Consider the following 25,747-nt stretch of genomic DNA (forward strand, 5'->3'; position numbering starts at 1 on the left):
TCCTTTGCACCATATGTCATTGCATCGAGGAGCTATTTCCTCAGTTCACTAAGGTGAAATTATTCATTGTTTTTATGATTCTGCCAAAAGTCTAAATGCAAATTTATCAGAGTTAATGTGTTCTATTTTTTCCTACAATATTCTTTTAGGAAAAAAGCAAGATGGCAAAGTCTTGCCATAGTTAAAATGCAATGGAACACAAGGGGGGTTTTCAAAAAGTTCATGGAGATTTTTCATTACATTTTCCCACAAACTTTTTGTTGAAACTAGGAATTCAGCCAATGGATACTTTAAAACAACATGCTTAGTAAATGTTCCGTAAGTAAGCTAAGTGTCTATATTCACAGACGTTGTTGTTAGTGTCGTTGAGTCGGTTTTGACTCTTAGTGACCCTGTATAGGCTTTCCAAGGAGCGACTGGTGAGTTTGAACCACCAAACTTGCAGTCCAGTGCTTATCCTGCAGCCCTACAACAGGATAAGACAAGAATCATTTTAATTTCCAGGAAATTCAGTGTCAAAGAAAATGAGGATGTGAACAGATATCAATTATGCTTGTTTGAAAAGCAGTTTACAATATTTTGTCAAGTTCAATATATTTTTTAACTTTCACAAGTAAAAACCATGTTGTGTTTAAAGACGGGTGGAAGGGAAGCAAATCTGAAAGGAAAGAACTTGGGAGGAGAGGAAAGACCAAGCAGAACACTAAATGAAGAAGGAGAAATGAGTGGGCCATCAGACTTCAGCACTGGAACTCCAAGGGAGAACTGATTCTAGACAGCGCCATCTGCTGAAGAAGACGAGTGTGTTTGCCAGCCTGGGATCTGTCAGGGACCCCTGAGGAGAAAAGGGTTGTTAATTACCATTGAGTCAGTTCCAGGCAGTGGCCAGAGTAGTTCTCCATAGGGTTATCAAACTTACAGAAGCAAATCCTTCAATGTACTTCTGGCTGGGTTCAAACAGTCATCCTTTCTGCTCATATTCGAACAGTTAACACTTTGCGCCACACAGAGACTTCTTAGACAGATAGAATACGCCACTATCATTAAAACCTGTGCACGTCTCTAATACATGTGTCACCTGTGTGTAGAATATACAGCTTTTGTAAACTGCAAGTTTAGAAAAAATATGGTATCATCAAAAAGGGAATACAATGGTGGATACTTTGATACTTTTTTGTAACACATATTTATACAGTTTCTACCATGCACATTCCATTTACAATCTAAATTTTATAATACCACTTAAAATAACATTCAAAAAGACACTAAGTGACTAAGTAAATGGTACTTATAAAAATGTATACTTTTTTCTCTGAACTTTAAGACACCTCTGAGAAAAATGTAAGTGGCGATGTAAAATGGCAAATTCTCTATTTCATAACAAATCCCTCCCGGGATAGAGATGGGGAGCTGGGGTTTAACAGGAAGCACAGGTGAGGGACATGATCATTGATTTGATGGTGTTTTGTGAGGTTTGCCATGTTCCAGATATGTATGTGTCTAAAGTTGTTTTTCTGTGCCTTAGGAAAACACTGTGACACTTGGCAAGTCTAGTGGAGCCAGAATAAAAATCCTCCAAACTTTCCTTCAAGCTTCAGCAAGGGATATGACTTGAGGACATATCTGATACAGAGACACTGTGCATATGCTCTTATTTCACGATGTGGGCACTATTGCAAAGTTCTAGTGCCCTAAAAACAGGAGCCCGTATTCCACTCGTGTGTATCACATTCTGATCTGAAAGGATTTTTCACATTGATTCATTTCTGATTCTGCTTAGTGTCTGTCTTGAATGATAAGAATATGTTCACTTCTCTGGCCCTTTTTTAGCAAAACCTCCTTTCAAAGCAGTTTGTACAGCCTTTGGTGGGTCCTTGCTGTCTCCGGCAGGGGTCTGTGCTAGTTGACTCTCACAGTGGGGGCAGGGGTAGCAGTCCAAAGAATAGATCTAAGGAAATGTTGTTAGATAGCTCTGCGTCAATTCCAGCTCATAACCACCCCGTGTATAACAGAATGGTCTCATCCCGTCCTCACGTTTCTCGCTGTTTGGGCATCTTGTTGTGATCACTCTATCAATCCATCTCCTGGAGGGAGACCCTTTTGTGCTGACCCAAGCATGATGACCTTCTCCATGGGGTGGTCCTGATGACATGTCCCAATCACATGAGATGAAGCCTCACCATTCTCACTTCTAAGGAGCATTCCGCCTGTACTTCTCTCAGGACAGATTTGTTCATTTGCTCATTCTTCTGGAGGTTTCCATATTCTTCACCAACAGCGTAATTCAAAGGCATCAGTTCTTCCTGCTCTCTTCCTTAGTCATTGTCCAGCTTTCACCTGCATATGCGGTGACTAAAATATTGTGACTTGTGCCAGGTACACATTAGACCTCAAGGTGACATCTTGACACTTGAACACTGTTGTTGTTATTAAATGTTGTCAAGTTGGTTCCAACTCATAGCAACTCTGTATTGAGTTCTGAGGAGCAGGTGGTGAGTTTGAACCTCTGACCTTGCAGTTCAGTGCATTGTTCTGCAGCACTAAGCTAGGACTCCTTTAACACTGTAAGGGGTCTTATAAGAAGGTAGATTTGCCCAGTGCAGTGTACCATTTGATTCCCTGACTCCTTCTTCCAGGGGCATTGGCCGTAGCTCCAATCCAGTCAAGAGAAGTAATTGTTAAGTGTCGTTGAGTTGGTTCCAAGTCATAGAGACCCTGCATAGGGTTTCCAAGAGTGGCTAGTGGGGTTGAACTGCTGACCTTGTGGTTGGCAGACCAGGTCTTATCCTACAGACAGATGACCTGCTTCTGAGAGGTCACAACCATGAACACACTATGGAGTCATTCTATCCTGAACACGATGACTTTGAGCAGACTTGATGGCAACTGATGTTTTTTGTTTTGTTTTGTTTGTTGGTAATCTAAGCCTTTATCATTTAATCAAAATGTATTTTTAGTCCTTCTGTCGTGAGCTGTTGTTGGTAGGTGCTGATGAGTTGGTTCTGACTCATAGTGACCCTAGATATGGCTTGTGAGGAGTGGCTGGTAAGCTTGGACTGCCGACCTTGTGGTTCAAACTGACCTTGCAGTCCAGCGCATTAATGTGCAGCACCACACCAGGACTCCACTAGGGCTCCATAGGGCCCCATAAAGTGTGGAATTCCTGGGTGGAGGCCCCTGTAGGTATTGTTTCTGTCTTTGCCTTCTAGCCCACTGCCAGGGAAGCTAAGTGGTTCTGCTCCAGGAGGAGGTTAGTTAGGGTTGATGTTTACAACTGTGATGTGTCTCAGCTTTATTCCTTTCTCTCTCGGGGAGACTTTGTCTGCAGGGCCCTCCGTAAATACAGTACACTCTACACTGTTTCTCCTGTTTATGACCCGACTGATCTCATTGTAAGGAGCCCTGATGTGCTAAGTTAGTATTGGACTGCTAACTGCAAGGTCAGTGGTTCAAACCCAGAAGCTGCTCCAAGAGAGAACTATGAGCTTATCTGCTTCAATAAAGAGTTAGTCTTGGAGACTCAGCGGAGCTATTCCGCTATGTTCTCTAGGGCCACTGTGAGTTGGAATCGACTCATTGGCTGTGGGTTTGGTTTGGTTTGGGTATTCTCAAGTTCCTCATGACGTTTGCCTTTTAGTTCATTGTCCATCAGTATTCTGAATTGACAACCACAACCACACCTAGTTGGAACATTCTCAGTGACTCTTATAAAATCTATGAACTTACAATGCATGTGAGATTTCTATTTCAAGGTTCCCTGGCAAAGCAGTACTTGTGAGAATGCCATTGTTCCAAAGATGTTGACAGAGATGTTGTTCAAAGATGTTGTCAACATCATTGTTCCAAAGATGTTGACACATGAAATGTTGGCAGTGTTGTTAGGCGCCATCGAGTCCTTCTGACTCCTGCCCGACCCTCACGATTGTGATGTTTGAGCCCATTGTCCCTGCCACTGTGTCAGTCCATTTTGTTGAGGGTCTTCTTTCTCGCTGACCCACCACTTTACCAAGCATGAAGTACATACATGATGTTGGAAGTACTTTTGAGTCAATTCTGACTCATAGTCACCCTGTATAGGGTTTCTGAGGAGCGGTTGGGGGTTTTGAACCTCCAACCTTAGACATTATGAAATCCCATCACATAAAAGGTTTCTCTGGATCTTCAGGGCTTTGGTGTAGGCTATGGCTTCTTCAGGAGTCTCACACATTTCATGCTGTGCCGTAGGAATGCTGTCAGCCCCCAAACAAGATTCTATATGAAACAACACTGAATGTCCCAAAGCACCAAAATGAATGTTTTTATCAGTTCACATAACCAGTTTAAAATAGCTGCTTTTCCTTATTTTGGACAACGTAGATGTTGATTGTAAATGTATCCATCTGGGTTAATACAGTGGACTGCAGAGTCGGTTTAATAAACCTTGTGCAGGTCTGTGGTTCAAGCTCACCAGCTGCTCCTTGGAAACCCTATGAAGGGTCGCCACGGGTTGGAACCACCTGGATGGCACTTAACAACAACAACAACACATGTATAACATATAAACGTTCTATAAGTAAAACAACAATGTTGTTGTTAAGTGCTGTCAAGTTTGTTCTAACTCCTAGTGATCCTGTGTGGGGATTCTGAGGTTTTAAATCTTCACAGAAGCAGACAGCCTCCTCTTTGTCCTGTGGAGTGGCTAGTGGGCTCAAACCGTGGGCTTTGTGGTTCAGTCAAGCGCTTATTGCAGTAGGCTATGAAACAAAATAATACACAGCCCTGTCATCTCCTTCATGGAGTCACAACTGGTCCTCTGGCACCTGTGTTTTCAGCTCTTTAGTACTCTGCCTTTACACATAGAGCGGTGTGACTCTTCAAATACAATCTTACCCCGCTGGTCATAGTGCGCAAGTATAGCTATGAGTGGGAACCAACTCAACAGCACCTGACATCAATGAACTACAATAAACCTCCTTAGTTGCCTCCTGAGGATAGGTGCAGAACACACCTACATCATTCCATCAGTTTCTGCATGACAATATTCAGTGACACTGCATGCATTTTACGTCTTGTGCAAAGAATCTCATCCTCCTTTCCCAAGTTCTTCCTTCCCCAGTCACATAAATTCACGGCCCCCTAAGTTTCCTATCAAATCTTTTGAATTGCTGTTGTTAATTTGCTCCCCCATGAACAACAATAGAAAAATCCCACTGCCACTGAATTGAGTCTGACAAGTGTGGTGCTCTGGGTTAATGAGCCAGACTACAAACCCATTTGAACTGCAAGGTTAGCGGTTCAAGCTCACCAGCTCTTCCTTGGAAACACTATACAGGGTTGCTATGGGTTGGAACTGACTTGATGACACTTCACAACAACAACAAACTAGTAACCAAATAGAGGGTTTCCAAGGCTTTATATCTTTATGGAAGCAAAAACTCTCATCTTTCTCCCATTGAGCGGCTGGTGGGTTTGAACTGCTGACCTTGTGGTTAGCAGTTCAGTACTTATCCTACATTACCACCTAAGCTCCCAGATAGCCACATCTTAAGGAATATTTAAGTGAATATCTAGATCAAGTGTTGTGCTTCATGCTTTTGATATATGAGCCAAATTATATCTTACTCCAGATGTAAAAGACAGTTCGAGCTTATACCTTTGATTTGTTTTCCTGACCACGTTACAGACCTACCCTTCATGGCCTTTCGATGATTCCAAGTTCTCATTTCCAAATATCGCAGGTGGTTTTCTGTCTTTCTTTTATTTTTTTCTGTTCGTCCCAACAGTTTTCATTTCCTTATTAGTTACCATATATTTTTTCTTTTGCTGCTTAATACCATTTCCTTTCTAGCCATCTGCTGGTTTCAGCTGCTGTGTGTTCCTTGGGGTGGGCTCCAGGAATGGCTCCTTACTGTCCCCTCACCATATGCCAGTCAGTTGTTGACTCAAGACATAGGATTTTCTGTCCTGGAAGCAGCCGATCACACGAGTTTGCAAAGATCTTGCTGCACATTTGGGTAGAAAATCTCTTTTGCCAAGTAAATGAGCGTGATTCATTCCCGTCTTCTTTACCTCTGGCATAAAGTAGATCCCCTCAGCTCAAAATACTTCTCCTTTATTTTCCGTGGGTTTATTTACCTAAAGGATCCGTGGTGACTCCATGGGTTCAGCATTGGGCTGCTAATCCCAAGGTTGGTGGTTCAAACTCACTAGCTACTCTGCAAGAGAAAGATGAGGTCGTCTCCTCCCATAAAGATGGAGAGCTTCAGAACCCATAGGGAGCAATTCTGCTCTATTCTGGAGGGTTGTAAGGAGTCAGAATTGTCTTGACAGTGGTGGGTCTGGCTTGGGTTTTTACAGTATTAAAACTTTTAGTTGTCTTGCTTGGATGCCTTAATTATGTTATCATTCAGTACTCCAAACCAGAAAAAGACTTGCTGAATCTATCCCAATGCATGGCAGCCCTCCATAGATTTCTTAGGGTCTGACTTTTAGGAGGCAGATCTCCAGGATTTGTTTTTTTATTTTTGAGACACCTCTGTGTGGACTTGAACCTCCGGCCTTCTGATTAGGAGCAGAGCACGTTTGCACTACTTGGTCCATCAGGGACTCCACAGTGTGTCTTGTCCTGCAGGCAGGTCTCAGAGATGCTGCAGGCTTGATTTCAGACTTCTGCAATAAAGCGAATATCCAATCAAGCGATAGAAGTGCATGCATCCTTTGGTTTCCCAGTGCCTGTACTAGTTGTATTTATATTATATTGCAGTCAATGAAGTATGCAAGAGCACTATGAAAAGTGTGAAATATTGGGAGAATGAGCCACATATGACACAGAGACACCAAGTGAGCAGGTGCTGTTGGGAAAACGATGCTGTCAGACTTGCTCTATACAGGGCTGCCATAGACGTCCACCTTTAAAACAAACACCGCAGTGTCAGTAACAGATACAGCAAGGTCTGCCTGTAGGAGCTCAGGGCGTCTCCACCTCCACACTCTCACATTTTGGGTAACCAAGTCTTTGTTGTGTGGGGTCTGCCCTACACAAGGAAGCTTGTTTAGCAGCATCGCTGGCATCTACCCACAAGATCCAGGAAGCAAACACTTCCCTTATGTCTCCTGAGGAGTAAAGTTGCCCAGTTGAAAACCACTAGACTGGATTTTTATTTGAGGTAACATGTATCAGTGGTGTTGTGATGAAGTGCTGAGATGCTAACCTAAAGGTTAGCAGTTCAGGCTGCTCTGGGGAAGAAAGATGTGGCAATCTGCTTCCTTCATAAAGCTGTCCACCTTGGGAACCCTCCAGAATCGCTTTATTTTGTGCTGTAGGGTCGTTATGAATCAGAGTGTACCCTATGGCAATGAGCTGGGAGTTTGGTATGGTCAAAGTTATCAGTAAACCAGCAAGGAGCATAGGATTGTTTGAAGGAGGTTGGTTTATTAGAGTCAGACCCTACTAATAGATAGGGAAACGGAGGGCCATGGTCCTGGTCCCACTAGATGTGGATGGGAGTTAGCAGCAGAGAGAATTCTAGATGTATCTGTGGTCTCACAGTTAGGTTCCATCATGAAGACTGTGAAGAGGACCGGGCCAGCCTGCTTCATCTTGCCAGTCAGCCCTCTATAGAGTGGGCAGCATCCATCTGCCATCTTCCCAAGGATGATGGGGGTCCCTCATAGATCAGGGTACCACAACAGGGAAGCCCACCAGTAAGGGCATCCCTGAAGGTGACCTCTTTGATTGTATTCAGTACACACCATATCTGGCTTCTTCTTTCACTCAGGTGTCTAATCTCTCAAATGCATCTTCCATAAGGAAGCTCTGAAGTGAGCCGGGAGACAATGAAGTGCCAGATAAATGCAGCTAATTAGCCATCAATCCCATCCCCTCGTCCCAGGCACAGCACCAGCTGGAGCCAATTTATTCTCAACAGCTCCTACGGGTGGGGGTGGGGGTGGGGGAGCCAATTTATTCTCAACAGCTCCTACGGGTGGGGGTGGGGGTGGGAGGGTCCAGACACACAAGCTACCCTTTTCTTCCAAATCCCCAAGAGTCAACACAAAGGATCATTTCTCTTCAGGCTTTTTACAGTTGCCTGGAGTTTTTAAACACTTTTCTCTCCCTTCCCCCAGGTCTCCCCACCTCATGAAAAGGCTGGATGTAATAATGAAGTACTGTCCAGGCAAATCAGTTAGTGAGTCTGATGTTCACTCCAAGCCAAGAGAGGGTGGTAGACAGTAGTGGGCTTTTGTTTGGAGTGTTGTTCTTAAATGGACTCGGGATGGGCTGTGGCCTAACTAAACCAAACCTGCTTCTGAGAGCATTCTGTGACAGTTCACCTGTGTAGCAGTACTTCTGTCTTCACCTGATGCGAAGAGGTGGATTTTCCGTGCAAGATATTGTCTGGTACAGTGTTTTTGTCACTATTTCAGACCTCTTGTTAATATTACTAACTCAAGATTGTTGTTGTTGCTAAATGCCATCAAGTCAGTTCTGACTCATAGTGACCCTGTGCGGTGTTTCCAAGGAGCATCTAGTGGATTTGAACTGCCGACCTTGGGGTTCAAATCAACCTTGCAGTCACGTTCTTACCACACCAGGACCATAACTTAAGATTGGTGTTGTTGTTAAGTGTTGTTGAGTCAGTTCTGACTCATAGCAACCTTGTATTGGTTTTCTGAGGAGCAGCTGATAATCTTGGACCACCAACCATAAAAGTTCAAACAGACCTTGCAGTCCAGCTCATTAATCCACAGCGCCACACTGGGACTCAAACTCAAGATTGTTGTTATTGTTGTTAAGTGCCATCAAGTCAGTTCGGACTCATAGGGACCCTGTAGAGGGTTTCCAAGGAGCAACTGATGAGCCTGAACCACCAACATTGTAGTTCAAACCAACTTTACAGTATAGTGCATTAACCCACAGCACCACACTAGGACCACCAACCATGCAGTTCAAATGGACCTTGTTGTCCAGTTCATTAACTACAGCACCACACCAGGACTCAAACTCAAGATTGTTGTTGTTGTTGTTGTTAAGTGCCATTGAGTTGATGCCAACTCATGGCGACCTTGTAGAGGGTTTCTGAGGAGCAGCTGGTGAGCTTGGACAGCAGACCATGCCGTTCAAACTGACCCTGCAGTCTGATGCATTAGCCCACAGCACCACACCGGACTCTAACTCAAGATTATTGTTGTTAAGTGCCGCAGTGTGGATTCCCACCCATAGCGACCCTGCATAGGGTAGCAGCTGGTAAGTTTGAGCCACCGACCTTGCAGTGCAAACAAGTTTGCAGTCTGACGCATTAGCCCACAGCACCACACTAGGATGTAACAAACCCACCAAGCTGAAATCTCTCTTCTTGTCACTGATGTTGCTCACTGCTGTCATGCCATCCCCATTCACAGCAGAAGGAAGTACTGCCCGGTTCTGCATTTCCACAATGGGTTGCACATTGGGCCGTGGTGAGCCATAGTGTTTTCCATGGGCGGGTTTTTGGAAGTAGATCTCCAGGTCTTTCTTCCTAATCCATCTTAGTCTGTAAATTCCACCAAACTCTGTTCAGCATGGCAGCATCCTGGAAGCTTCCAGGGACAGAGAGTGGTGGCTCCACCTGAAAGTCACTGGCTAGGAATTGAACCCGGGTCTTTTGCATGGAAGGTGAGAATTCTACCTCTCAATCACCAGTGGCCCCAGTGATACAAAATGCAGCCCACAAATAAAAGTGCCTTGGTGGTATGGTGATTGAGCACTCAGATGAGAAGCAAAAGATAGTGTTTCAAGACAACTAGTCCTTCAGAATGAGAATGATGTGTCAGTCTGCTTTCCGCAAAGATTATGAAACCAAATCCACTCCCCTACTGCCATCAAATTGATGCCAACCTGTAGCAGTGACCCTATAGGACTGTCCGGTGGGTTTCCAAGGTTGACACCTTAATAGAACCAAACTGTCACATCATTCTCTTGTCAAGTCGTTGGTGGGTTTGAACCTCTGACCTGTCAGTAGCCAAAAGCTTAACTACTGAAGCACCAGGGCACCTTCTATAAACTTTGCAGCTTTGGAAACCTGGTAGGGTTGCTATGAGTGGAGATCCACTCAAGGGCAGCAGGTTTGGTGTGGTTTGTGTTAGCCCACAAGTAGAGAATGGTTGTGGTTACTCTAATCAGTAGAGATGACTTTGTCCCACAGAAACGTTCAGCTGGTAGACCAGTCCCTAGAGTACAAGCTCAGTTCTGTATATAGAGTTGACTTGTGGAGAATGAAACATGGGTCTTCAAATTCCCCCTGAAATGCAAAATCCCTCTTTTTCTGTATCTCCACTACTGTGACAGTGTGTTGTGCAAGTCAGAGATGGCCAGTTGTAAGCAGGTTCTTGGAGGACACGTGGAAACTCCAGTTCTGTTTATCCTGCTCAGTCACTAGGGTCCCACATGAATGCAACAGTGAAAGGAATCCTGCGAGTCTCCACTCCTTAAAGCGCCCAGGGTCATAGAACGGAGACTCACGGGATTTATCCTTACATCACATCTTCCCCTTCATATAAGAAACAAATGGATTCCTCTCTTCCATCATCTATTCAACTAAGATAGAAATCTTTTAAATAGAGTTAAAACCCTTTGGGGGAGCCAAAGTATTAAAAACAAGTCGGAAGAAAGACTTCTTTTGCTCTCTTAACTGCTCACTGAGCACATCCCACAACGATGCTATTTTTTTCCTGGACTTGGAAACTCTATGGGACATCTGCATTCTGTCCTGTAGGGTTGCTTTGAGTCCACTCTGTGGCCATGGGCTTGTATAAACAAAGATGTAAATAAACCCACAAGGAGCCTAGGTTTGTCTGAAAGAGGTTGATGTATTAGGGTCAGACCCTATCAACAGTCAGGGAAGGGGAGGGCTGTGCTCCTAGTCCCATTAGATGAGGATGGGAGTTAGGAGCTGAGAGAATTTTCAATGTATCTGTAGTCTGGCAGTTGGCTCCATTATGAGCAGGGGCAACTTGCTTCATCTCAGTCCTCCACTGAGTGGACAGCGTCCATCCAACATCTTCCCAAGGATGGGGCTTCCGCACAGCTCCTAACAGTGCACATTGACATCCTCTTCCTTGACCAAGATGGAATCCAAAACCCTCATGACCACATTTCCACGATCACTCGGCTTCTAATGTAGGAAGCATGGTGTGCTTGTCCTCCAAGCAACGCCTTGAGCATCTCCTTCCAGAAGAGAGAAGAGCTATTTTTTGTTCTCTGCACTTGCAGACATTGGATGATGTAAAGTGTCCACTCATTTGTGTAGAATTAAATTTAGTCATATAGCCATTCACTGCAAGTCAGTACAGAAGAATGAGATGTGGTATTGAATGGGGCACATTTGGGGGTAACCCACCCACTGCCTCGTAGCGACCCTGATAAACAGAGTAGATCTGCTCCCTGGAGTTTCCCACACTGTAAATGGAGTGGGAGCAGACAGTCTCATCTTTCTCATGTGGAACGGTTTGTGGGTGTGAACCACCAACCATATGGTTAGCTTAGCTCACTGCACCACCAGAGCCCCTTTGGGGGCTAGCAAACAATTCACTTGGTTGGCTTGTTCCGTGGTCTGTTATCCATGTGTTCCTGCCACACACACTTTTTTGCCACCAGCCTGTCTCTAGCAGAGCTCCAGCATGATGAATAGAGAGGGACCTCCCAACACAAAGCCTCTGACTGTGCCCATCCTTAAGGAGTCCCACTGTGGTGCCACGGGCTAATGCACTGGACCACAAGCTCGCCTTGAACTGCCAAGTCAGTGGTTCAAATTTCCCAGCTGCTCCTTGGAAAGCCTATGCAGGGTCGCTATGGGTTGAAACCAACTCAACAGCACTTAACAACGATGCCAATCCTTACAGCAAAGAGAACCTTAACAGCTCTGATTTCAACCCACTCTGTCTTAGCTTCATGAACCCAGCATACAGATGTAAAATGTTATCTTCTTGTAAGTAAAACAATTAAGGAGTCTTGGTGGTGCCAGGGTTTAAGTGTTCCGCTGCTAACCAAAAAGGCCAGCAGTTCAAACCCATGAGCGGCTCTGTGGGAGAAGATACTGTAATCTGCATCCACAGACTACAGTCTGAGAAACCCTAGGAGGCAGTTCTACTCTGTTCTCATGTGCTAGAATCAGCTCAACAGCTGTGCTAAGTAAGGCCATCAGAAGAGATTTGACACTCGAAATAGATTCTCTCTCACATGTATTGTTTCCCTGTTTAAACACCTAGGAATGACTTGTCCAAAGTTTCATTAGAATACCAAAGGGATGCTTAAGAACAGGAGCTGCTAGTACTGTGGCCTGCAGCTGGTGGGTTTGAACCACTGATCTTGCAGTTCAAACTGACTTTGTGGTCCAGTGCATTATCGTACAGCGCCACACCAGGATTCTACTTATGAAGTATAACAGAGGAAAACACAAATATTACACAAAATTAAGGAGCATTCAACTCTCAAGCGCAAGGAATAAAACTGTGAGAATGAAGGGCTGTGAATTTCACTGGTCGTTACCGCCAAGCTGAAATCAAACTTGACAAAAGGAACAAATGCCCTTTCCCTGTTTTGTTTGCGTTCCTGTTAGTACATTTCTGCTCGATATTTAAACTTCAGTCTTAGGAATGAAGGTATGTGCACAGGCACACAATAGGAGTTTATATGTGTTGGTGTGTCTGTTGGTGTGTTTGTCAGTGTGTATCCATATCCTTTCTTGGTAATAATGCAGATAACTTAATCAAGAAAAATTCTGTTGCAGTTGTCCATTGGATTCATGGGCAAGATCCTGTCTCCTCAGATGAGCTCTTTATTATGTAGACAGTAAGCATTCCTGACTGGATTGCTTTTTCCTTTGTTTTTCTAGTATGGCATTTCTACATTTCAAAATATTGCAGGAAACAAGATAGAGCCTCAAACAACCCCAGTTTTCCCACAGTCCATCAGCTTAGGCTAGTGCTTGTGATAGTAATGCAATCTGTTTGGATGGCACAAAAGACTTAGCCACACCTTGTCTACAGCTACTGAGCCCATTTTGTAGAGATTTTAGAACAGATGTGTCTTCTATTTAAATATATGAGCTGTTGTTATGTGCTGCCCAGTTGGTTCTGACTCATAGCAACTCATAGCAATAGGGTTTCCAAGGAGCAGCAGGTGATCCGCCGACCTCGAGGTTCAAACTGACCTTGCACTCCAGCACATGAACCCACAGTGCCACACCAGGACTATGGCAAAACGTATTCCTATGAAATCACAGACACCTTGATCAAGTACAAATATCAAAGTATGAAGCTATTGGTTTTTGGACACATCGTCCTCCAGGCCTATGTGTTTCTGAAAGCAGTGTCTCCAAACTCTCAAAGAATTTTGCTTAACTCAGTATCCACCACATCAGAAAGGTAGTTTTGGCAACCTCGAGGGACTCAGATTGTGTTCCTTTTCAGTGTTCTTTGAATTTGAGGAACACGAGGAAGTCTGAAGAGGCAAGAACACAGTTGTAGAGTGGGTGGGGTATAGCTTTGCAACAAGATTTTCATAGGGCAACCTTCAAACAATGAACAAGTATGTTGTCGTGATGGGGAAAAAACTTCCTAGATGTGCCTTTCCTTGCCTTTTTCTCACCAATCCAGTTGTTACCGTTCTTGAATCTTCACAGTGAGCCCCCATCATCATCCTGTGTCCTTTGAAAAAATCATTAACTTTACTGGTTAGGAATCCAACAAAATATTTGCCATAACCTTCGGAGCTGACTTCTCTGCCTAGAATTTCGCTGGCTCAGCAGATTCCCTCAGAAGCCACTGTTTAGATTGGACCATTTTTGTGAAGGCACCTTAACAAGACTAAGACAAGCGTATGACTGAGAGAACATGTCTGCAGCCACCCACTGATCACAGAGATGTGCTTAAACGTGTAGTTCAGAAAAACCCTTGTTACGTATGAACTGAAACCGAGTAGCAATACTGTTTCGTTTACTCTTGTATTGATGATATACTTCCTCTTTGATGATTACATCTGCCATGATTCCTCACTTGAGAAGAGGGTTAGCGTTGAGAGCTAGCCCACAGGCCAACAGATCACCAGTGTTGATGTGAGTTGCCCAAGAGTGGACCCTAACTGACAATGGCCTTACTTGGGACAGAAGGGAACATCTTGCGCCCTCTCAAGGTCCTGGTTGGTTTGCATCTTCCAACACTAGATCTTTGATAATAATAATTATCTGTTATGATAAAAGAGGTGTTCATTAGCTGATTTTTGGAAGTTGATAACAGGCCTTTCTTGTCAGTCTGTCTTAGCTGGAAGATTTTCTGAGACCTATCCGCAACAGGGACCCTGCTGGTATTTGAGATGTTGGTGGCATAGCTTTCAGCAGCACAGTAGCACGTATGTCACTATAGAGTGACAAACTGACAGCTGGGTGGTAGGGACATTAATGAGCTAGACAAAACGATGTGTATCAGCACATCTTTGAAGATGGCCAATCATTGTAATGGCGGTGAAAATTAATTTTTTAATGTACCCTTGATACTTTACCCCATTAACTGAAAGTTAGACTTACAAATGTGATAAAGGTCAGATACGTTGACTGCTTTGAAACAAGTTCTTTGTCTTCAGTGTTAACGTGCCAGGATGCTATCATGACTGTGAAGCAGCGAAGGAGCACCTTTGAACTCCATCTTTAGATGCCATCAAAGATCACCTGTTTTCACATCAGTCATCCTTTTATTTCCTTCAGATTCTCTCTGTGGCCATTGAGAAAGGATTGTAATGAAAGGTCTCTAAGAGCTACGTAGCTCACATGTCAGAGCACAAGACAGTTGTCTGCCGATTGAGGCATTCATTCCAGTTTATGATGCAGAAGTTTCCAAAGGAGCACAAGAGGACACTCTGCAAAAGATACCGTATTGCCGTGCACTTTAGACTTGGGCTGTTGTGTTTCGTAATGCGTGTGTGGACAGAATTTCTGTATCCCTCCCACTATCTCATTGGCTCTTCCACGGGAGGAACGTTTCTCATCCATGTTGGTCCATGGATTTCATACTCTGAGTTTTCCAGAAAGTTTTAATAAAAATGATAGCTTCAAAAGTCTTAAGCTGCTAAAACAGAACATAAAAAAACAACCACAACAACAATAAATAATTTTCCATTTCCTGTTAGACTAACAGATAGGCTCAGAACTACAGCCTTGATGCCATTTCAGAAGGCAGTATTGCTACTACTCTGGTGAAGTCAACAGACCTCCAAAAGGATTGTTATGTTGGCCTCATTCAGTCATTCTGCTCAGTGTAGCAAGCCTCACTTAGAGAAGGAACCAGGAATGTGGTGACAAGGTCGGGTCATTTTCTGTTCTGTTTTCTCTGTATTTAAAAGAGATGCATCAGATTCACCACTGACAGCCTATACACAGTTGCGGAGGCATCTATGAATGGTCAGAAGTGGTTTTGTTTAAAGGAACAAAAAGCTTCCCACAGTGAATGTCCTGGTTACAGAGCTGAGATTCAGTGGTGCTCTCACTGAAAATGACCTTGAACGGGATGTCCGACATTCTGTCATTCATCTCAGAGCTTTCGTAGTGACTTAAACTAACTTGTGTCACCATGGAGAATAAGAAGGCAGTGCCTTTTATTTTTGTCTTGGAAAAACAGGGGATGAAATTCTTGAAATTATTTGTGGCTGTTCCATTCTCTCTGTCACATTTCAATCTTTTATGTTGCAAGGTTACAAGGAAGCTTATATTTTCTTTCAATAATATTTTCAGAAGAAAGGAGCTTACTCAGATTCTAGAAAACATTTATATACATACACAGAAATGCATATATATGTGTATATATATATATAAATAACTATACACAGACACATGCACAAACATATATAGACATGTACATACACACATCTAAAGACATAGAATATTTGCATGAAAAGTTAGCATATGTAATTAATTATGCTACATTTAAGAAATTATCTCTAACAGTCCAGAAACAAAGGATCCTAGGATCACCAAGGGAGAAGAGCACAAGTGGAATGTGATACCTTACCCAGAGAAGCAGTGACACCAGAGATGGAGGCAGAGATGGGGACATGGAGAGAGGGAGCAGCTGAGGACTCTAGACTCATAGAAAGAGAGGGACTGAGAACTGGCAGCCAGAAGGCAGGCCTCCAGAATGTGCCCTTTGGTGGTTAAAATTATTATATATGCCTGAGTGTTTAAAAAAAGAGCTAAAATGAATACAGAGAAATACTGTTATCTGTTGGTACATAGAGGTGATTAATAATCATTGTAATGAAGCAAAGTATATGATTTGTTGAATGTAAAACTGATAATCTGCCCTGTAAACTTTCACCAAATCCACAATAAAAACCCTTTAAAAAAAAAAAAAAGATATTTGCAATGAAAAAAAAAAAAAGATCTCTAAACGCAAATGAGCAATTTAATACTTAATACCTCGGAACATTATAAAAGACTTAATTTGGTTTACTCTGATTTGTCTTGGAGGTGAACATTGTTGTTGTTAGGTGCCGTCAAGCCGGTACTGACTCACAGCGACCTTGTATACAACAGGACGATTCACGGCCTGGTCCTACACCATCTCACAGTTGATAAGCTTGAGCCTGTTACTGCTGTCACTGTACCAATCCATCCTGTTGAGGGTCTTCCTCTTTTTCACTGACTTTCCACTTTAGCAAGCATGATGTTCTTCACCAGGGACTGGTCCCTCCTGATAATATGTCCAAGGAGATGAATATGGGAATCTTTTTTAATAAATGGAGCATTTACTTCACTTATTTGTATCCTCATATCCTTATTGCTTCTATTTTTCATAAAAGACAAAACCTGTCTGTGAACGAAGAGCAAAATCATTATTTCCATTTTTTTAATGTTTTAAAATTACACAAGTTAGAGAAGACAAAATTGGAAATGCAAGAAAAGTGAAAGACAAATAATCCCTTGGGTTTTCATTGCTGTTTTAAGATTTGTGTGATACATTATACTGGCTTCAAAGCACAAACTCCGTAGCGCTTTGCATCCTGCTCTGTCCATTAAAATTTTATCTTAATAATTTGTCCAAGTTTCTACATAGTCATGAGCACTATCTTTTTTAATGGTTGACTAATATTCGATGGGCCACTATGGGTCGGAACCGACTCGATGGCACTTAACACCAACAGCAATATTCAATGGAGTCCTGGTGTGGCGCTGTGGGTTAATGCGCTAGAGTGCAAAGTCAGTTAGAACTGTAAGGTCGGTGGTTCAAGCTCACCAGGTGCTCCTTGGAAACCCTTTACAGGGTCGCCATGGGTTGGAATCCACTCAACGACACTGAACAACAATATTGTATTGTGCATATAATCCATCTTTGTTTTTTGTTTTGTTTTCAATACATTCTCTTGTAATTAATGTTTTTGTTAAGTGCTGTGGAGTCGGTTCCAACTCATAGCAATCCTGTATAGCGTTTTCGAGGCTGTACATCTGAGCAAAAAGCCTCACCTTTCTCCTGCAGAATGGCTGGTGGGCTTGAATCGCCAACCTTGTGGTTCTCAGTTCACTGCTTAACCTAAGAGTCACCATACTCCCTTTGTTACTAAATAAACTCAGTGAAAAGCACCCATAACTCTGGATGGATGGAAGATGTACATGGCACTGTAGCTCATCTCGACGTGAACAATAACCCTGAACAAGTTTCTCTCTTTTGCCTGTCCCGTCATTTGTTTCTTTAGTACTTCTATTAAGGGGCTTCAAAGTTTTTCTAAAAACTTTTTGAAGCCCCCTTGGAGATGCAGCTGCCGCACCCAAGTCTAACAAATCTGTATTTCATAAATCATATAGTAATGTATTACAGTTAAAAAAGAGACATAAATGAGATCGGTTGATTGTTAGTTTTCACTATACATGCAGCCCTGGTTAAGTAGTGGAACTGTTAACAACAAAGTTGTGGTTCAAACCTACTCAGAGACTCCTCAGAAGAAAAGATCAGGTAATCTGTTTCAGCAATGATTGCTGTTGTTGTTATGTGCTGTGGAGTCGGTTCCGACTCATAGCAACCCTGCACAGGGTTTCCCAGGCTGTAAATCTTTACGGGAGCAGAACGCCTTATCTTTCTTCCGCGGAACAGCTGGTAGTTTTGAACTGCTGACTGTGAGATTAGCAGCCCGGTTAATAATACTATGCTACCAGAGCCTCGGAAACGCTAACAGGCAATTCTACTCCGTCCTAAAGTGTTACTGTGAGTTGGAATGAAACTTCATAGCACATAGCAGTAACAGTCACTATATCATGACTGGAATATGCTAAGTATAAAATCTGCCTTCATCCTCAACCTTCTTCCACCTTGTCCAATCAAAAGGATTCAATCTCATCTCCTGCCTGTAGCAGAATGTTAGTATCGATCTCAAATGTGCTTATCCTATTCTACTGTTAGTTGTACTGACCTATGGACCCGAACAACTCCTCCACCCACAATGGTAAACTCTCAGTGGGTAGAAGGGCCCTCTCATTTCTCACTGGCCCCTAGTTGGCTGACATGAACACGTGATCTTGTTTGATTGTTTATGTTTGCAGAAGGCAGTATCGGGAAGTGTAAGCCTGTTAAAGATTACCCGTGGTGTCACCAGGGAGCATGGGGGTGGGGACCACACCTGATGACACCATCAGAGGGGTGATACCAAGTGACTGTCTCTAGAATTTGTGTGCAGCGTTCCAGCATAAATATATTGCTTTTTATAGAACTCTCCTTGTAGAATGGCACTGTAGGGTAAGCACTCGACTGCTAACTGCAATGCAGACAGTTCAAACCTACCAGCCGCTCCTTGGAAAGCCTATAAAGGGATGCTGTGAATTGGCACTTAACAACAACAACATCCCTGTAGTTAATTATAACAACAAAAACTTTTTTTCATCAGCCCAGCTTACATGGATCAATATACCTACAAGACTAAAATTCTGTGTAGATATACTTTTTGAGCCTTCTAATGAAGTCCTGGAGTCCTGGTGTGGCGCTGTGGGTTAATGCACCAGACTGCAAAGCTGTTTGAACTGCAAGGTCGATGGTTCAAACTCACAGCTGCTCCTCGGAAACCCTACACAGGGTTGTTATGGATCAGAATCGACTCGACAGCACTTCACAACAACAACAATGAAGTCCTGATGTGGTGCCATAGGGTAAACACTGGACCGCAAGGTGATTCAGTCTCACCAGCTGCTCCCCAGAATCCCTAGACAGGGTCTCTGTGAGTTGGACCCAACTCAAAGGCACTTAACAACAGCAATAATTACAGTGCGTTCTGGTCAGAGCTGTCAGTATTAGCCAATTACAGTGATGCTGCAAATCACGTGGTTTCATCTACATACTCTATAAGCCTGAGCTGTTGTTCTCACTGCTCCCAGTGTTTTTATAGTTACTGACTTTGTAAAAATATTTGGTGTTTTAGCGACAATATGATAGTCACGAAGTCCTAGTGTGGTACTATAGATAAGCACTCAGCCTCATGGTCCATTTGAACAGCAAGATCTACAGTTCAAACTCACCAACCGATCTTTGGAAACCCTAATACACGGTCACTATGAGTCGGAACTGACTCAACAGTACTTATCAACATGGTAGAATTTCTGAACATATATCAAAAGCTTTTTTTGAGAATGAAATAGTAATTAAAGGAAAACAACAAGAAGAAAAATCCGAAAAAGGCCATTGGGCAGTTATTAATATGAGGTCTCGAGGAAGCATCCCATTACCTTCTAATTCCATGTCCCCATGAACTTTTTTGAAGTACCCTCTTAATGTCATATCTAGTTACACTGTATTTCTATGTTGGTGTTGTTAAGTGCCATCAAGTCGGTTCCAGCTCATATCAACCTTGTATAGACTTTCCAAGGAGCGGCTGGTGGATTTGAACTGCCAGCTTTGCAGTCCACTAAAACCCATTTTGTTGTTAACATTCATATAATCTAAGAAATACTACTACCTATAATAGATTTACAGTTATAGTGATTGCATGATTTTATGATTTATATTGATAATAAACCCAACTCAGGGGTCCAGATGGTATGGTAATGGCGGATGTCCTTGGGGGCGTTGTGGGGACACCGTGAGTTACCACATTGGGTGACAACCCTAGTGACGATGCCACTGAAAGACGTTTACTCTCTTGTTTTTCTTCCACCAGTGGGATGGAGTAGGACCTCTTCCAGATTGTGCAGAACCACCAAAAGGGATCCAAATGCTGTGGCACCCATCAATAGTCAAACCCTACCTCACACTGCTCTCCGAGTGCTCAAATCCAGACACGCTGGAAGGGGCGGCAGGTGCCCTGCAGAACTTGGCTGCAGGGAGCTGGAAGGTATGACTAGTTCATTACAATAAAAGAACTCTGCAATGGATGAGATCCAGTCCTTAGAAAATAATGGAAGCCCAGTTTGGAAACATATAGTTCTAGTCAAGCTTTTAAGGGCACTAGAGAGAAACCGACTATATTGAACTGTTGCACTTAGAAAGGTTTTTTTTTTCTTCAAAAATAATCATCTCAGGGGTTCAGGGGTTCTTCAAGACAACCACTCTAAAGCCCAGAGGAGTAGATGTAAGTATAGGTATTGAAATGCGGCCATCAGATTTCCATTGTCCTTCATTTTCAGCGGAGACTAGGGCACTTTGAATTGGTGAGAAGGGTTACCGTTGTCTGTTAGGGAAGCTACTACCTAAGCACAGGCCCCTGTGAACCTTAATCTTACTGCCCCAGCTTCCATCCCCACAGTTTGAGGGGTTCTGTCCTCAGTTTGAGGTCGCTGAAGAGAAAACCCAATACCCAGAAAAGAATAGCATTGCTAATATCTTTGACAAAAAGGTTAAATTCACCTTCATTTATGATTGGGGAGGAACCTAGGCAGACCTTTATCTCAGAGTCTTTGTAAGCACACCCCAGTTCCTGACTGATTTTCATGGAAAGTTTCCGCACCCCCTCATTTTGGGTCAAAAAGAGATTCTTCAAAACAAAGGATTTGTAGAGTTGGGTCACCACCATTCTTTGTGCATACACACACACACACACACACACACACAAGTGTAACCTCTTTGATGAATGAAGACTTATGGGGATAATCTCAGAAGAGTAAGTTTGGACATCTGCTATTCATTTTCTATCCACTTAACATCCAAGTGTGAAAATTGGATATATTAATAAATCACTCTTTTCTTTAATACTTTCTTCACAGTTCTGATATGGTGCTATAGGATAATATAGCACCAGGTCAGTGGTTCAAGCACTGGTTCACATAGACTCATAGCTAGGAAATCTCAGCAGCTCAGTGCCATAGCTAAGTAATCCCAGCATCATGACAGAACTACATGCTCCTTTCTTGTGATACCTTCCCAAATTGGCCTCCTTGTCACTTCTCTCTGGCACCACCCACCATTGGCATTGTTACAGTCCCTGATGTAGCATGTCCTTCTTTCTCAGGTGTGACATCCCAACTCTTCTGACATGACCTTTGGTCAGTTCTTCTATTGCGAATAGAGTAGAGAGTACAAAGAAAGAAGAGGAGGGTCTCAAACAGCCAAAGCTGACACCATGAAATGAAAGGTCTTCACTAAGACACCTTCCTTTGTCCAGCACATCCCTCATTGTGCATTCCAGAAGCAGTTACTCAGCTAGTTGACAATGTTCAACATCCAAGGTCACTCCCAGTACATGTCAGCATACAAACAACACATGAGAAACTGTGAGGAGGGCCTCTTACAAGGAGTCCTGGTCTGGCACTTTAGTATAAGTACTGGACTGCTAACCACAAGGTCAGCAGTTCAAACGCACCAATAATTCTTCAGAAACCCTATGTAGGGTTGTTATGAGTCAGAACCTATTCAGTGCCACAAATCTCTTATAAGGAGTTCTGATATGGTGCTATAGGATAAGTTGTTGTTGTTGTTGTTGTTGTTATGTGCTGTGGAGTCGGTTCCAACTCATAGCAACCCTGTACAGGGTTTCCGAGGCTGTAAATCTTTATGGGAGCAGAAAGCCTCATCTTTCTCCCATGGAACAGCTGGTAGTTTCAAACTGCTGACCATGCGATTCACAGCCGGATATGTAACCACTACGCTACCAGAGCTCCTTAAAGTACTGGACTCTTAATCACAGGGTCAGTGGTACAACCCACCAGCTGCTCCTCAGAAACCATATACAAGGTCATTAGGAGTCAGAACCAACTTGATAGCACTTTACAACAACACACACTTGGATAAGCAGGCATACAGGCTAACCATCATAAGGAGGAGTGGGTACACTGACAACAATGAGGAAAAAGAAAAGATTTAAACAAATAAAAACGTGGGGATGCAACAAAGGAAACCTGTAAGTCTCTTCTGTGTCTCTACTGTGCCATATACTCATTGCTGCCCTTCACATGGACCCTGTGTCGTTAGGAGAATGCCAAAAGATGGCCGGTAATTCTAGGAGACAGAGAACACCTTAGAAAGCCTTCCATCCCGATGGTTAGAGTTTGGACTCTTCATGTTGCCAGTCTCAGTGATGAGAAGTCCTGGCTTCCATGATCATTATAGAACAGAATCATGCTCAAACAGGGCAAGGGGCTACAAAGGCCTATTTCAGTGTGATTATGAAAGCCTCGACATAAGGGGTTTCTTATCACAATACGGACTCACAAACATGCCTACGAGTTCATCACATTACTGAAATCTATTCTATACATCTCTTTGAAGTGTTCAAGAGCAAAGATGTCAGTTTTAAGACTAAGACGCACCTGACCCAAGTCATGGTATTTTCAATGTCCTCATATACATGTGAGCAAGGGAGACTGTAGAAGAATTGATGAATTTGAGTTACAGTGTTGGGGGAGAATATTAAAAGTACCATGGACTGCCTGAAGAACAAATAAATCTGTGTTAGAAGAAATACAGTCAGAATGTTCCTTAGAAGCCAGGATGGTGAGACTTTGTCTAGCAAACTTTGAACACATTATCAAGAGGGGCTAATCCCTGGAGAAGGACATCATACTTGGCAAAGCAGAGGGTCATTGAAAAAGAGAAAGACCCCGGCAGAGATGGATTGGCACAGTCGCATCAGCAGTGGGCTCAAGCATTTTAACGAGGATGGAGCAGTATCAGACAGTGTTTTGTTCTGTTGTGCATAGCATTGCTACGAGTCAAAATGGACTCACTAGCACCTAACAACAGCATCAATAGTTATAAAGTTTGTTAGTTTGCCATATTACTTAGGGAGCAAGGATGGAAAACCCATAGGGAAGGTTTGAGAAGATTGTCATTAAGCCAAACAGTGATTATTATAATTTCAAAAATCCTTCAGAATACCTAGTACAGAAAGCAAACAGACTAATTTTCACTTCAAAAAGCCTTGATTTAAAAAAAAAAAAAAAAGAATTTAATAATTGAAAGATTGAATTCGGGTACACAGTGACATCCTGTTTCATGTGGACATGTTAACATCTGAAATCGAGAGTCCTAAAAATGGGTTTAATGGTAAGTATTGAAATTGAGTGGTATTATTTAGTAGTCTTAACTTTTTATGGTCCTAACAAAATCAGAAATGTGGAGGTAAAACAGTAGAATTTTTCATGAAGACAGCTTTTCACAGAATTTTTCAGCTGAAACAATAACTGCTCTTTATGAGAAGATCATATGCACTCTTCCTCCATGGGACATTGACTACCAAAGTAGACCTTCATAATGGCCCTCAACACTTTTAAAACTTGAAAACACTCATTACTTGGTTTATGAGCAGCAGAAAAAGATAATGGCATTATGACAGAAGCAAAATGATAAATGTTTTCATAGCCAACCTGGCCTTCCATTACCTTTTTCTTATTTGCAGTACAATTTTAATTTTCATCACAGAATATTAAAACATGTGGATGTAATCATTTGAAGATTTCTAAAGCTTGAAAAAACGTGCTTTAAATTCTCATTTTTCACTTAGTCTTACTGTAACAGAGCCTTATGAAACCTAGTTTTAAACAGTAGAAATGTATCAGTCTGATGTGCTATTAAGGCAAACATTCTAGATATCTCTGTATGAGCACATATATATAGTTTTATATATAGTTTTCTCCTAAAACCTGACTGTTCTTTAAGAACTTGTTGAATTGCCCATTTGTTTTTAAATAAAATGGAATAAAGCAATATTTAGATAATAATCTATTAACATGTAGTGAGGTAACATGATACTAAAATGGGTTTAGTGAAAAAGGAAACAATATTTGTCTATATGGCCCAAAGTAATCAAAGATAACTGGGGAATGTGATACTTGTCTCTGGAGACAGGAACCACAACTGTAAGAGGAACACCTAATTTAGTGTAGGTTAGCAGGCTGTGTGTGGTGTGAATGTGAACCAGTGGAGATCCGTGGAGTGTAACAGATAAAAGTAAGAATCATCGTATGACATCTATGACAAAGAGAATTTTCTTTGCCCTAGTTAACAGCGTAATGGAAGACATAAACTTCCAACACACAGAAATGAGTGTTTGGAAAGATCCTATTGCAAATAGGGAGTGAAGCAGAAGGTCTCATGGCTCTGAAATTGGGTCTGAGGAAGCCAGAGGTTATCTAGGAACTCTGCCCAGCCATCAGTCTGTTAGGAACAATAAACACAGATGGAGACGATGACCATCCTGAAGCAGAACAAGAAGGAGTCCAATCTAAAAAGGAGAAAGAAAGGAGTAGGGTCATGGCCAAGTCATTGGAACTGCTCTTACCTAATTTTGTGACTTCTTGACTACAAGGACCCAGTACTGTTAGCAGGGACTGTACCTATATTTAGAATACACCTATAAGTGGCTCAAGCATGGCAACAGCTGTGAGGTTGGCCCAGGACCGGGCAGTGTTTCATAGGGTCACTATGAGTCGGTATTGACTCAATGGCACCTAACAACAACAACAACATAAATGGACTATAGAAAAAACCTATATTCAGTGCTTCAGTGTTAGTTTAATCCTTTACATTGAACAATCTTGACTTCTACAGTTCCAAGTTACAGGGCTCTAATCTGAGGTTGTCTATACAACTTCACCTTGGGGATTTCCACTTCCAGCCAAGATTCCAAGACGGAGAGGATTAGGGCCTAGATTTACTGCCCTTCAAACAAAACAGGACCAAAATAAAGATATGGAATCGTGATTTTTAAGACTTTGGCATTAATTGGACCACACATCACTACAAAGAATAGTGATTTCTGAGAGACAGAACAAATGACGTGAGCCCTCTGACTGTCCCAGCTTGTGGACTTGAGAGCATTTCCCAGGCCATGGAGAGAGCAAGCCTGGAAGAGCCCAGCAGACTCCCTGGGTTGAGCAGATGGCGCTGAGAGCTCAGAGAGAACAAAGCAGGTAGAGTTCACAGATCAGAGTGTCAAAGAGGCAATAGCTGCACAGAGAGAACTCTGTACACATACAGAAGCTCCCTTTAAGGTCCACTACAGACCTGGTTAGCAAACAAGTGTGAAGAAAGACCTCAAGACTTGGGAAACAACTATCAGAAAGAATTAGAACAAAGAATATTCAGCACTTATACAGGGATGGGAATAGTGCACTTTCTTGACAGCTGGCCAAGAAGTCCTCAGAATTCCCAGACCACCAAGTAGATAACTCAGAAGAGTCTTGCCTCAGTAATCGTGAATAATTATCCCAGGAATAAACACTGCTCTGATCCATCAAATCTTAAAAACAAGACCAGAAGAGATCATGTTTTCAAATCATTTAACTGTACCCCAGAATAAAACTTAAACAAAACTGACTTCCATCAAGTT

General features: G+C 42.6%; 1 protein-coding gene across 1 annotated transcript in view; it reads left to right on the plus strand.

Annotated features, from left to right (window-relative positions):
• Positions 1-25,747, plus strand: part of CTNND2 (catenin (cadherin-associated protein), delta 2) — a 560,917-nt gene that overhangs the window by 376,359 nt on the left and 158,811 nt on the right. Inside the window, exon 8 of the mRNA XM_006876162.1 lies at positions 20,144-20,317. Within this exon, the coding sequence (XP_006876224.1) occupies positions 20,144-20,317 (174 nt within the window). The remainder of the gene's footprint in view (positions 1-20,143; positions 20,318-25,747) is intronic.

This window comes from Chrysochloris asiatica, unplaced genomic scaffold (genome assembly GCF_000296735.1).
Source record: "Chrysochloris asiatica unplaced genomic scaffold, ChrAsi1.0 scaffold00358, whole genome shotgun sequence".
NCBI lineage: Eukaryota > Metazoa > Chordata > Mammalia > Afrosoricida > Chrysochloridae > Chrysochloris > Chrysochloris asiatica.